The 14,292-nt window shown below is 43.3% G+C and overlaps 1 protein-coding gene across 2 annotated transcripts in view; it reads right to left on the bottom strand.

Moving 5' to 3' along the window:
• The window catches only part of SEMA5A (semaphorin 5A), a 440,583-nt gene that overhangs the window by 15,652 nt on the left and 410,639 nt on the right, over window positions 1-14,292 (bottom strand). For both annotated transcript variants that reach the window (XM_053657221.1, XM_053657222.1), the window contains 2 exons: window positions 8,180-8,405; window positions 4,611-4,829 (listed from right to left, as the gene is read on the bottom strand). In XM_053657221.1, coding sequence (XP_053513196.1) covers window positions 4,611-4,829; window positions 8,180-8,405 — 445 coding nt within the window. The remainder of the gene's footprint in view (window positions 1-4,610; window positions 4,830-8,179; window positions 8,406-14,292) is intronic.

The following is a 14,292-nucleotide window of genomic DNA, read 5'->3' as shown; positions in this document are numbered from 1 at the left end:
GTCTGACAGTGTCAGGCATGATCTGCCCTGTGTCTAACTCCTTGCTGACCCTCTCTCTTGCCAGCTGGACCTGCCCTGTTTTACTGGGTCCCAGAGCAAAGCCAGGACTTTGTCAAGATGTCATTCAACTCCACTGAGCAAAAATCAATCATAACCACAGCAAGCAACATAAAAAAGCTGATGAGAAACTCATTTTTCTATATGTAGATAGTATCATGTTTTATTTTCTCCATATTCTACATAAAATAAAACAGAAACAACCAGGAAAGGGGATGACAAAATTGTCAAAGACACAAGGCTATTTTGGCCAGAATAACCTAGCCTGTATTTGTACATACCCACTGTGATTTAGTACATCTCTGTGGAGTAATACGTCTCTTTAGACATTGGCACAGGTAAAAAAAATATTTTTGAGACATGAGCAGCAACATTATGTTTATGGTGATATTTTCATTTGCAAAGAGTAAAAATAGAACAAAGAAACATTTGATGTGTAACTGGGAATTTTGTGGTTTGATAGTTTATCCACATTTGGAGAATTCCCCATTTTCCCCAAAAGGCAATAAGTATGTCAGAAAATAAGAGGGAATGAATCAGATATCTGACGTTGGTTGTAATAACAGAAAAAAAGGCAGGCATAGATTTGCCTAGAACTTTAAAATTTTCAGACACCCACTGCCATGTCTAGTCTCACTGGGGGGCTGCTTGCTGGCAGTTTTTCTCTCTCTGTGACCCAAGTTGAAGCTTGAAGTAGGTATGCATGCACACCCCAAACGAAGGCACAGATCAGTCACAGTGACTTACAGTAGCAGGTGTCACAGAGTTCAGATGTTTGAACATACACAAGGCAGTCCGAGGCTCAAGAGGGTCTAATGCAACATCTAGTTTGGAGTTGGAATCAGACTCAGAAGCAATCATGTGATCTGAAGATACTGGGCTTTTCTACTGCATAATGAACCTGCGGACCAATGGCCAGTAGGTATATGGAAATGATGCCCAACTTCATTAATAGGCAAGGAAATGCAAATCAATACCACAGGGAGTCATCGCTGCATACTTAGTAGGATGGCTATTATCAAAAAAAAAAAACAACAAAACAACAAACAGTAGAAGATAGTGTTGGCAAGGATGTGGAGAAATTGGAACATTTATAACTTATTTGTGCAAATGTAAATTGGGGTAGTTACTTTGAATAACAGTGTGGTGGTCCCTAAAAATTAAAATTAAAATTAAAAAATTTAAAAAACTACCATATAATCTGGAAATCCCATTCCTAGGTATATATCCAAAAGTATTGAAATCAGGGTCTCAGAAAGATATCTGCACCTCCATATTCACTTCAACCAAAGTTGGAAACAACATACAATCCATTGGCAGATAAATGGGTAATAAACTGTGGTATTTATGTGCAATGGGACAGTCCATTAAAACAAAGGAAGTCCTGTCATATTCCACAACATAGATGAATGTGGAGGACCTTATGCGGGTGAAATAAGAAAAAAAAAGAGAAAAATAAAATACTGCCTGGTTCCATTTACATATGAAATATAAAATGTCACACTCGTAAAAGCGGAGAGTGGAATGGTGGCTGCCAGGGGCTGGGTGAGGGGGTGGGTGGAACGAGGTGCTGTTCACAGATACGATGTCCTGACCATGCAGCAAGAATCTGCTGTGGAGATGGTGCCTGGAGCTGACAACACTGTAGGGGAGGCGCTGACTCAAAGAGCCCGCCCCTCTGTTAGACTCTCACTCTGTTCTTTCTCACTCATACTGGACACTCACAGTGTCCATAAAAAGACAAGGGGAACTATGTTATTCCAATGTGAATGCTACTTAGTAGAAAGAACCACCTGTAGTTTCTACCTTGGTTGGCCAAAGTCTGGAATCCTTAGTTCTGAATCAAACATGGTCTGAAGAAAAGGAGTGGTGAAACACCTACCTATTTCTCCACAAAAAGCCAAGAAAAGGAGTGGAAAGTAAAAGGGGCCACTCTGAGTATTTTTCCAACCCTCTTCAGAATCTTGGCTTTCATAAAGACAATGAGGACAAAGCTATTTCAAGACATTAAGGTTATATACACATGATAGTGTCTTCACCATCAAATCAACTAAAATAGAAGCAGCCCCCAGATCACGCTGATGGCTGTCTCTGGGATGGGCCCTGAGCCTGCACTCAAGGTCAGGGCAGCGCTGGTCTCTGAGGGAACCCATACCTTCTGCTGACAGCAACCAGGACTCATGTCTGGAACCTGGGAAGGCGAGAGTCCACAGAGGGATCCTGACATTCCCACAGCACCCTCCCTGCTCAGTTTACAGCTCAAGCCTGAATCTAATGATGCTGTCCCATGGCACCCTCTAGTCCCAGGGGAGGGATGCTCCACTCTCAGTGCTGGGGCTGTGGGAAAATCCAAGCTCTGTGACCTTTCCCAGCCCCTCAGCACCACTTGGCTGGGAAAGCTGGATGGTTGGAAGGAAGAGTCGCTTGAGGCTGGAGAAATCTGGCAGACACATCCCAGAAAAAGCAGAGCAGCTGCAAGAGCAGGAACATAACTGAGAGCCTCAGCTACAAGGCTGGGAATTGTGTATTTGCAGTTTAATGTACATATGTATATACCCATCCATTCATCACCCACCCACTCATCATCCCTCACTCACCCAACCATCGATCCATCCATCCATCATCCATTCATCCACTCATCCATCTATCATCCAACCATTCATCTTTTCATCCATCACCCACCCATCCTTTCATCCATCATCCATCATACAACCACTCACCTTTTTATCCTCCATCCATCCATCCATCATCCATTCTTCCAACATCCATCCACCTATGACTCATCCATCTGATCATTTTTCTATCTTCCATCAATCCATTTACCCATCCAACAAATGTTTACTGAGCACTGCTACAAGCCAATTTCTTATTCAAAGAACTCAGCAAGTTGCGTGTACCTACTAAAAAGATACTTTCAAGCTTCTGTACCCTTAAAAACACTGTTCCTAGTGTTTGAAATGACCATCCACCCTATTTCTGATTCCTGTTTGTCTGTTTGTCCAATTTCTCTCTGTCCCTCCACACTGAGGTCAGAAGCAGCCTGCTCCAGGTAGCTGATCCCAGCTCCGTGGGTGCTTGGCTGACATAACCTCTGTATCTTCTCACCACCCCAATACCTGGTGGCCATCTGGAGTGGCAAAATTCACAGGATGCCTCCTCACTGAACACCAGGTTCCTCCTGGCCTGGACAGTACCTCTGCATCTTTCTTTACCCTTAGAATAGTACACAGGAGGCTCCCCGAACATGTTTGCTGGTAAATTGAATGAAAGATGGCAGATCAAGTGACTGACTGACTGCTTTCCCTGCCTTCAGCAGTTACTGGTAGGTATTTGAGTGTGTGCCCAGCTCTCAGACACACGTAGGGGCAGCACACACAGCCGCAGACCAGCACCCAGGGTAGCCCAAGGCAGCAGGTGGAGGAGCCTCTGATGTGGGAAGGTCAGGTGGAAGGAAGGGAGGGAGGTGACAGGGCCCTACCCAGAGCTGTGGTGGAAGGAATGCAGACCAGACAGAGGGGCCTGAGGGGCTGTGTCAGCAGGCAGTGCCCTGCCAGGAAGACAGAGGCTCTTGGGGGCTTTTCCAGCTCATTTTATTACCTCTCTGCCAGCTTGGGAATTCCATGGAATGAAAAGCCAGAACTCAGGAGGAAGACCCAGACACAGAGCTTCTGCTGGCTTCCAGGAGAGACAAGTGTATGTTTGGAGACCCAGCTTGGGAGAAGTGGACCCCTGCTGACCAAAGGCACAAGGGGCAGCTTGCAGGCCCCTGGTGAGACACAGTTGATAACTGTCACCCTGGTGTAGGTATCTGTGGTGAACAGAGGTCAGTTCCTACAGGGCTGGGCCCATTAGGACCTGGGAGGGGACCACCTCTGCTTTCAAGGACAGGACTCCTCTCTCCTGAGCATGGTAGTAGGGCTGACTTCTCCACTGGGCACAGTGCCTAGGGCCCGTGACCCTCACAGGTTCGCAGGAGAGTGTTTCAGTGTCTTTGAATCAGGAGAAATAAATAAAACATAATGCTGTCTAGATTGTATTTGTTTTTATACCACTTCCAAGCAGTTGGAAGATATAATCTGTGATTTGCATATTTGTATGTGTTGTGGGTATATACAACATACCTCATTTTATTGTACTTTGCTTTATTGGGCTCCCAAGTTGAAGGCCAGACCCTCCCACAGCAAGATTACAATTTGCTGAAAGCTCAGATGCTGGTTAGCATTTTTGAGCAATGAAGTCTTTTTTAATTGAAGTATGTACAATGCTTTTTTTTTTTAGATATCATGCTATTACTCACTTAGTAGACTACGGGATAATGGAAACATAACTTTTATATGCACTGAGAAACCAGAAAATGCATGTTACCTGCTGTATTGCAGTGGTTTAGAACTGAACCCTTAATATCTCCCAAACATACCTTTCTCTCACACATACACGTGCCCACACACATACACACACAGCCAGGGAAGCTGGTTGAGCCTCCCTAGATCAAAAAATCTTCCAAGGTGATTGATTTTTTTTCAGATGCTTTAGAGATACTTCAACCCACTTACCTGGGCAGGGCAGAATGTTGCATTCCTGGTACTCCAGGGAGGGGCCCAGGCAGGGCAGGCCCCCGTACTTGGGCTCAGGGTTGTTGCAAACGCGCTTCCGGTTCCGGATGCCCCTGCTGCAGTCTCGGCTGCACTGTGACCATGACGTCCAGGCTGACCAAGCCCCGTTGACGGTGTGGGCAGAGTATCTCCCAGCACGCAGGAAATCACCAGAGAGACCTGCCGAGGAAGAGGCTACAGTGTTCGTTCTCGAAGTGACCAGGGTCTAAACTAACTTTCATTTTGCATCAGTGCCTGCTTTGTTTCTGTAGCTACACCCTCAAATTCTGTTGAACACTTTTTGCACTTCAATCTCCCAAATTAAAAAAGAAGCAGTTGAATGATTAACCTCCTAGAACTCAAGTGTCTTTCTCCGTGCCTGCTATTAAATAAGGGTGCAAGTAAGAACTCACTTGTTGAATGTGGCCAAGTCCTCACACAGGCTACAGGGTATAGCTCACTTATTTTTCTGGGACACTTTTACAAAGAAGACACAACTTTCTCACTTCCCTTGGGAATTCTACAATAACCTGGCCTTAGACTCATTGTTGAGAAGATGGTCTGGAAAAACAGAGGATAATTCAGACATTTTTTTAAAACTGACATTAACTCTCTGAATGACCCCTCACCTGTGCACCTTCACAAGGTGAAGGAAGGCTGGTGAAAGGCATGGAGTTCATGCTTCTGAATCGGAGGCCACGGAGACACGTGGCTGCTCCGGAACCCAGCAGCGGGCCTGAGCTCAGAGCCCGGCGCCCACCACACCCGTGAATGACCCTGTCATGTGGCAAATGCTCCCATGAAGTTCAGAGCACACTCACTAGCAAGACAGGGCTGCCCAGGAACAAGTGTAGATGTAGAAGCAGCAGCAGTGGGTGCTGGGCCTTGGGGGCCGGGGGGCTGTCTTGGCAGAGACAGATCTGAATAATGACTGTGTGTCAGGTCTGCTCAGGGTACTCTGCACTGACGTCATGTCATTAGCCACAGTCAAAATTCCTGTTTGTTGTAATAAAGATGCCAGCCACTAGTAATATTAAAAAAAACATTCAGTAATTTTCTCCAGTGTAGGCAGAGTGACACGAGTTTGACAACAACAGCAAGTCTCCAAGTCTGCACCGGCCTTCTGGTGGAGTGCGAGGGCAGACGTGCCAACAGTTCCAACCACTGTCAGACAGTTTTGTTGCTCATTTCGAAACCGGCCCAGAAATCTAGGCAGGAGGCTCTTTGGAGAAAATGGACTAGAAATGTCTTTTTGTGATTAACCAGTACTTTGTGGTTAATCAATAAAGAACAACTATTCAAAATTAAATTGCATCTTGTGTGGTTAGAGGCAAGTAAGTCCAATTTTGTATTTTCAAGATATTAATACCAAAAATGTGTGGACGGTCCTTAGAGCTTGAATTAAGACACAAAAAAGATGAAGTCTTTTTTTAAGCCATGCCCATGACATACTTTCAGAGAAAATATAGAATATATCTTATTATAGTGTATTAAACTTTTCCTTAGGTGATGCTACTAACATTTAAAATAATTATTAGCTTTGGTTTTCTATTTGTCTGAAAATGGAAGAAATACAAAATCTATTTTCAGAGAAGAGAATAAAGTTAATTTACAGAGAAATGCTGTTATTCATTTTCTATTTTTTTTACTTTGGTATCATAAAAAAAATAAGATAGTTCACAGCCAGCTCTGAACTAAGGAAATAAGTGAATAATGTTTATTTTTTTTTAATTGAAGATTTATCCACACAAAATTCTTCACTAAAGGATACTTCTTTCCTCCCACCTCAAAGAAACATAAGCTTGTTAGTTGCTAAACGACTTATTAAACAGGATGGTTTGAGGGGAGCAGAGAGTTCGTGTCACTAGCTCAGTAGACAGTTAATGTCAGCAAAATCAGTATGACCAGGAGTGGCCACTGATGGCAACTGTTGGCCCGGCAGGCATGCTGGCTGGCGGCTCAGGCTGCCGTGGGTGTTCAGCGCCCAGACGGAGGCATGGGGTTCTGTGCCACATGTGCAGCTGGTGGCCCTTACAGCCATTCTGTTCAAGAGCTTTCCCCCTGGCAGTGTGGAAGGAGATTTATGGCACCTCCACAAATTTATTCCACCCGCCCCATTTCAACATGGGACCTCACCAGCTTTGTGGTTCCTCAAGGCCAACTCCCCCAAGTCTAACGCTCCTTCTCTAAAAGTGGCTTTGATGGTGACTGCACTTTCTCTATCACATTTGTGGTAGGAGAATAAGGTAGAATTATAAACACAGCATTTCTAATGCTCAGAAATGTTGGGAAGTGGTCTAGTGTAAGATATTACTGCCACTGCCATGAAGACCCCTATGTGAGCACTTGTTTCTTCTTAGAATTGGTCAAATTTTGTTACATGAGATGATAGTGATAGAAGACATAAAGAAGGATGCAGAAATGCCCAGGCAGAGGAAGGACTTTCTGGTCTACCCTAGAGCTCACCCTACACTATTAATATGCCATTAAAGGGATTTATTTATACACATATGCAGAAGACCATTCTGTGTAGCATGGGCCCAGCTCCCACTCAGAGATGCACAGGACCCATGCCCACAGATAGGTTCTCCCATGGGGAATCAGGCCCACATTGTACCTAGACTGCTATGAGACTTGCTTTTGTTAAAACTCCCTCACCCTGAATTGAGACAGCAAGTGCTTACTGTAACTTCCTAAAATCCACGCTAAAACTCCCCAGTATGGAGTGTAACTGGTTCAACCACTTTTCCCTTTGCATTTGCAAATATCCTTCTTTGATGTGATTAGCAGCATTGGCTCCTTTATTTTCTGTAAAACGTAACCACCTAAATTGAACCTGTGCATAGTAAATGAGGACCATCATGTAATGTGTGCAGAGAAGAAATAAAGGCTGGTCACCAAGGGCCGAGGCTTTTTCTCCCCTTGAGAGAAAAGCTGTGCTGCCCCTTTTCCTCCACAGGACTCAACAGTCCATGTGAATTTCTCGAGCCTCATCCACAATGTGGCGGACCCCACAAGCTGGGGTCCACACCACATGTACAAGGAGCAAAGCAATTTTAAAGACTATTGAAGGCTTCTCATATGCTGTAGCCTTAAAAAATCCTTATATATATATAAACACAGAGATGCAATTCTGTTTTCTTTGTCCAGTTTTGAGATAAAAGAAAAGCTTATTGCAAAATTTAGTGCCAAAGAAACTACAGAAGGTCACGATCACCCTTCCATAATATTTTCTGATACTAAATAAATCTCCCACAAACTATCGTGGACCTGCTATAAATATTGTGCTATTTTCAGGGTTGACTTCACAAGACCATCTCAATGTGTAACCACCAGTAAATTTTTACAGTAAGAGTTTCCAATCAACCTTCTACACAAAGCCAGTCTGTTCTAAAGGCATCATTGTTAGAAAGCTTGCTAAACCAAAAGTCATCAAAAGGAAAAATCCCCCTCTCTCTTCTGTGAACTTAGAGAGCAGATCACATGCAAGTCCGTGGAAGTGGGTCAGCCCCCACGGAGTCCCCACTCACCATCCGTGGAGCAGCCGCTGGTTCCATCACTAGAGCAGTACCGCATTTCGATTCTCTGTCTTCCAACTTCCAGCAAGTTTGGGTCAGGCAGGCGGGCTTTGCATGTGTATCTAAATCGCTGCTCATAGTGGCCTCCATTGTCAGAGATGTTGACAGGCGTCCAGGGCGTCCAGGGTGTGGTCTTCTTCAGCTCAGGGCATGAGTTGGTGTTACAGGGCTGGTACTCCTGGGAGAGAAAAGGCATGGTGTATGCTCACCATACAGCATACATAGAGCCAGGGTTCTGTTCTGTCAGTGAAAGACAGGGCTCTCTAAAACCTCAGGTCATAAGACACCCAATTAGCTACTCTACAAGGTTTAAAACACATTTTTGTTAAATGGGGTACTTGGGAGAATGTTCAGTGTTCAAGTCAACTCCAAAAGGATAAATGCCCGTCTGTAAATGAGTGGATCAAGAAACTATGGTACATCTGCATGATGGAATACTATGCAGCAGAAAGAAGGAGCTCCTACCCTTTGTGATGGCAGGGATGGAACTGCGAAGCATTATTCTAAGTGAAATAAGCCAGGTGGTGAAAGACAAATACCACATGATCTCACTTACAAGTGGAACCTAATCAACAAAACAAACAAGCAAGCAAAATATAACCAGAGACATTGAAATAAAGAACAAACTGACAGTAACTAGGAGGGAGGGGGGACAGGGTAACAGGAAGAAAAAGGGGTAGGATCATCAAGGAACACGTATAAAGAACCCATGGACAAGTAGGGTAGGATTGAGGGTGGGATGCAGGATGGATGGGGCGGGTGGGAGTGGAGGGGGGAAATGGAGACAACTGTACTTGAAAAACAATAAAATAAATAAAATAAATAAATAAAAATTAAAAATTGATTCAGAGAAAAAAGATCTGCACAATTTCTTTTGTGTCAACAATGAAAGTGAGACAACAAATGTAACTGTCAATAAAAATCATGATTTTCATAAAAATCACATTTCTTTCACTTAATAAGTAACACAAAGTGCTAAATATTCTGATGTTAAATTTAGCTTTCTTCTTTGAAAGATTAAAGTGAAAATGGTGGGACCATGACTTGTTTTTTGGATGACAGTATGTTCAGTTTGTGATTAATGAGTGTTTTAAGCTGTTTTAATCACAGGTTCAAAGTATTAGATGGGGAGGTATCCAAATGATAACACAGTATGTAATAACTTTGTGTTGATAAGAAGTTTTCACAAGATTTCCCTGGTTAATGCCTCAATGACATCTGTGAGTTTCTCCCCCCTTCCCTCACTGCCAGGTATCTCCCTTACGCATAGGTCAGAGGGTCCTGGGAGCTGAAGAGAAAGATTTGAAGATTTGGCAAAGGGGCACAGTGTGTGTCGGGGGTTGGGTTTAAGGCTACAATTATGAAGATCCATCAGAAGCAATGAAATATTTATTTGGCAATAATTCTGAACATTGTATCTCTAGAAATAGGGCCAAAGACCAGGGTTACTGGGCTCATCTTTGGACAGAGCACAAGGCCATCATCTCCCTTTGACAACAAAGGAGGCTTCCTCAGGAGGAAAACCAGCAACACACCACACACTCAGTTATGGCCAGAGTTCTATAGTGATTTTTACTGACGTAAAACACACATATAAAATAAGACTTAAACAGCTCTCTAAGCTGTATTATCAAAAAGAGAGCTGTTCCATCTGCCCCCCATCAATTGTTGGTAGACATTTGGATATTTGTCCTGGGGGAGAGACAAGGAGAATTTGCCCTCAGGCACCGTCCATTCCCCCTGCACTGTAAAACACAGGGATTTAGCTCTTAATTTCCTACACTGCTCAATGTGTCTTCATCGTTGACACAGCCTTCCCATCTCCAGTGGTCTTACTACTGTTAAGCTACACCTCTGGCTAGGTCAAATCTGGTGCTTGCCCTTAGCACAAAGTGCCTACTCTCCACACACAGAGTGTGACTGATTTCTGTTTCTTGTCCAGTTCCCTTCCGATCCAAACCAAGAGCTCATCTGTTTTGGGGGTGGCTGTTTAGTTTCTATGAGCACGCCATCAATTCACCCCTGTCAGGTACTCACAGTAAAAGTTGTCTTTGTGGGTTTCTGGTTTGAAACAAAAAATGCCCTTCAATATTTTATCAGTGAATTTCCAACGAGAGAAAAAGTAGTCATGTGTTCTGATTACTATAACTAGGTTTCTTTGCTCACAATCCATCTGTTCTATTCTTTTTTTAATATATTTTATTGATTATGCCATTACAGTTGTTCTATTTCCCCCCTTCATTCCCCTCCACATGGCACACCCCCTCCCCACTATTCCCCCCTTTAGTTTATGACCATGTGTCTCAAGTTCTTTAGATTCTATATCTCCCCTACTATTCTTGCCCTCCCCCCATCTATTTTCTACCTACCATCTATGCTACTTATTTTCTGTACCTTCTCCCCCCTTCTCCTTCTCCCACTCCCCTATTGCTAACCCTCCATGTGATCTTCATTTCTATGGTTCACTCCTGATCTAGCTGTCCTCTTAGTTTGCTTTTGTTTTAGGTGTGGTTCTTAATAATTGTGAGTTTGCTGTCCTTTCACTGTTCATCTTTTTTATCTTCTTTTTCTTAGGTAAGTCCCTTTAACATTTCATATAATAAGGGCTTGGTGATGATGAACTCCTTGAACTTGACCTTATCTGAGAAGCACTTTACCCTTCCATTCTAAATGAAAGCTTTGCTGGATAGAGCAATCTTGGATGTAGGTCTTTGGATTTCATAACTTGGAATACTTCTTTCCAGCCCCTTCTTGCCTGTAAGGTCTCTTTTGAGAAATCCGCTGACAGTCTGATGGGAACTCCTTTGGAGGTGACTGTCCCCTTATCTCTTGCTGCTTCTAGGATTCTCTCCTTCATTTTAATTTTGGCTAATGTAATTATGATGTGCCTTGGTGTGTTCCTTCTTGGGTCCAACTTCTTTGGGACTCTCTGAGCTTCCTGGATTTCCTGGAAGTCTATTTCCTTTGCCGGATTGGGGAAATTCTCTTTTATTATTTGTTCAAATAAGTTTTCCACTCATGGATGTTCCTCTTCCCCTTCTGGTACCCCTATAATTCTGATGTTGAAATGTTTAAAGATGTCCTGGAGGTTCCTAAGCCTCTCCTCATTTTTTTGAATTCTTGTTTCTACATTCTTTTCTGTTTGGTCATTTTTTCCCTCTTTCTGGTCCACTCCTTTGATTTGAGTTCCAGTTTCCTTTCCATTACTATTGGTTTCCTGTGCATTTCCATTCATTTCAATTAGTTTAGCCATCATATGTTCCTCTAATTTGTGACCAAAATCAACCAGTTCTGTGAGCATCCTGATCACTAATTTTTTGAACTGCGCATCTGAAGTTTGGCTATTTCTTCATTGCTTAGATTTATGGGCTCTGGGGCTCTGAGTTGTTCTTGAGCCATGTTTTGATCTGTTCATGCCTGTTAGGTATGAGGAGCGGAGCCTTAGTTGTTCACCAGGGAGGGGGCACCCAGGTCGCTGGTTTGTGAGGCTGTATGTGGGGGTGGGCCAGAGAGGGACAATGGCAGTCCCCTCTGCCGCTTCCTGCCACTGGGGCCTGCACATTCTGTCTCACCACTCCCTTCTTCACCAGTTTATCTGTGCACAAATGTGTGACTGTGGTCAGCCCTCAGTGAGTCCGCCACCTTGCGCCCCCAGTGGGTCCGCCCGCTTCTCCACACCTGGGATCCACTTACGGCTGCCAGTGCGCCTGGGTCGTGCACCCGGGTAGGTCCGTGGATCTTTCCTGCCTAACCCTGCTCTGCTGCTGGTTCTGCCCCTCTTACGGGTTTGGCTGAAGGGTTCATTGTTGTCAGACTTCCGTGAAGTTTAATTTTCTGTGGTTTTGGCTGCGTTTTTGTTGCTAAAACTTTGTTGTTTTTAAACTTGGTTGTGGGAGGAGGCACAGTGCTTCCACCTACGCCTCCATCTTGGCGGAAGTCCTCTGTTCTATTCTTTTTTTTACAAGGGACAATGCCCCAGAGTTCTGCATGTTGGAGACACCATAGGCTTTTGACAGGCAGTGTGTGAAGTGGTTTTCCTTGCTCCTCTGGTGTCAGGCCCTCTCCCCTGGCCTTCCCCAGCCCACAGGCACTGCTTGTCTCCACACCAACACCCACTGCAAGATAGATGACTGCCTTTCCCTCTGTTTATAGCATTTTTTATTATGGCACCTTTTGGATGCTGTCTCCTGAATGAAAAAATAGCCCCCATTCAGGCCATAAACCTGATCATGTGAGACACTAGACGGAAGATGTGAGCTCCCTCACTTTCACTTGAAATGGAAGCCACGTGACAGGAATGCATACACCTTGTCTGGGAGCCCCCAGGCCCACCGTGTGGCAGTGACACGCCCAGCAGGGCAGGGGGCACGTGTACCAGGGGTGGGCGTGGCTCAGTGAGGAAGAAGGTCGATTCAGGCTCATTAGACCTAAACCTCTGAGAACAAAATCTGTTCTTTTCTTCATTAGCTCCTCACAGCATAGCTGTTGACAGGAGACACAGGACTTTCCATTTTCAACTGCTTTTTGAGGTTTCATACAATGCATTTACTTAAAATATGAGATTATGAAGTGCTGAGAAATGATGGCCAATCTGTTTTATATTAATGACTAAAATTATGAAGTGATTCAAGTGAATAGGGTGTAATTATATGCCTCTGTTTGCTACAATTTACTTTTGAACTGTTGCTCTAAGTCCTCACATTTGAATGGAACTTGAACGGCATGACATTTAATGTTACAGAAAGAAGTTATTTTCAAAGTAGTTTCAGGAGCTAATTACTATAACTTGCCACATAGGATTCTTAATATTATGGTGGCAAATATTAAGAGAAGTTACTGACATTAGTTCCATATGTGGACATATATAAAATCAGGATCTGATAGAGATCTATACACTCCCAAACTCATTTCTGCATTGCCCATGATGGATAAGATATGGAAACAACCTAGTGTCCAACAATGAATGAAAGAATAAAGAAGATGTGGCATGTATAACATACAGGGTCTGACACAAATAACGCCTGTTCTTTATTACAAAATCTTAAGCATGTAATTCTGTAACAGAACAATATCACACTCAAGCACTGGTGACCATATGACATTTTAGGTGAAATGTTCATATTAAATTATTATGCCCATATCATTAACCTACCAAACACACTCAAGCAGGTGTTACTTCTGGCCCATGTATATATACAGTTTAATATATAAAATCTACAGACACAATGAAATATTATTCAGTAATGAGAAATAAGGAGAAATCCTGCCATTTGTGACAACTTGGACAGAACTTGAGAGCATTGTGCTAAGTGAAATAAGTCAGACAGAGAAAGACAAGTCCTGTATGATGTCACTTGTATGCAGAATATAAAAAAGATAAACACCTGAAACTAATATACTATTACATGCCAACTACAGTTTTAAAAAAAGACAGACTCAGACAAACAGAAAGTAGAGTGGTGGGTATGAAGTTCCAGGTATAGGATTAGCAAGTGTGGGGATCTAATGTACAAAATGGTGACTATAGCTCACATAACTGTGTCATAAAGTATATTTAAATGCTGCTAAGAGAGTAAATATTAAATGCTGTCACCCCCCCAAAAAAAATGGGAACTATGTGACAGGAAAATGTGATGAGCTAGAGGTGTCAGCCACACCTATGGTGGTAATTTTGGCAATTTATTAAATGTATCAAATCAGCACACGATGTACCTTAAACTTCCACAATGTTATTTGTCAATTTTATCTCAGTAAAGCTGAAGTAAAGTTTAAAAGACTAAAACTTTTAAGGACAAAAAATAAATAGTAAGGAAAGCAAATTAAAAAAGTGGTTACTAGCCCTGGCTGGCGTAGCTCAGTGGATTGAGCGCGGGCCTGCGAACCAGAGTATCGTGGTTCGATTCCCAGTCAGGGCACATGCCTGGGTTGCAGGCCAGTTCCCGGCAGGGGACACACGAGAGGCAACCATACATTGATATTTCTCTTCCCACTCTTTCTCCTTCCCTTCCCCTCTCTCTCTCTCTCTCGAAAAAAAGTGGTTACTAAAGCAATTTCAAACGATTATC

The sequence above is a fragment of the Artibeus jamaicensis genome, unplaced genomic scaffold (assembly GCF_021234435.1).
Source record: "Artibeus jamaicensis isolate MK-2021 breed Jamaican fruit bat unplaced genomic scaffold, CSHL_Jam_final scaffold_369, whole genome shotgun sequence".
In the NCBI taxonomy this organism is placed as follows: Eukaryota; Metazoa; Chordata; class Mammalia; order Chiroptera; family Phyllostomidae; genus Artibeus; species Artibeus jamaicensis.
Note: the sequence above shows the minus strand (reverse complement) of the source record. Positions and strands in the feature narration are given on the sequence as shown.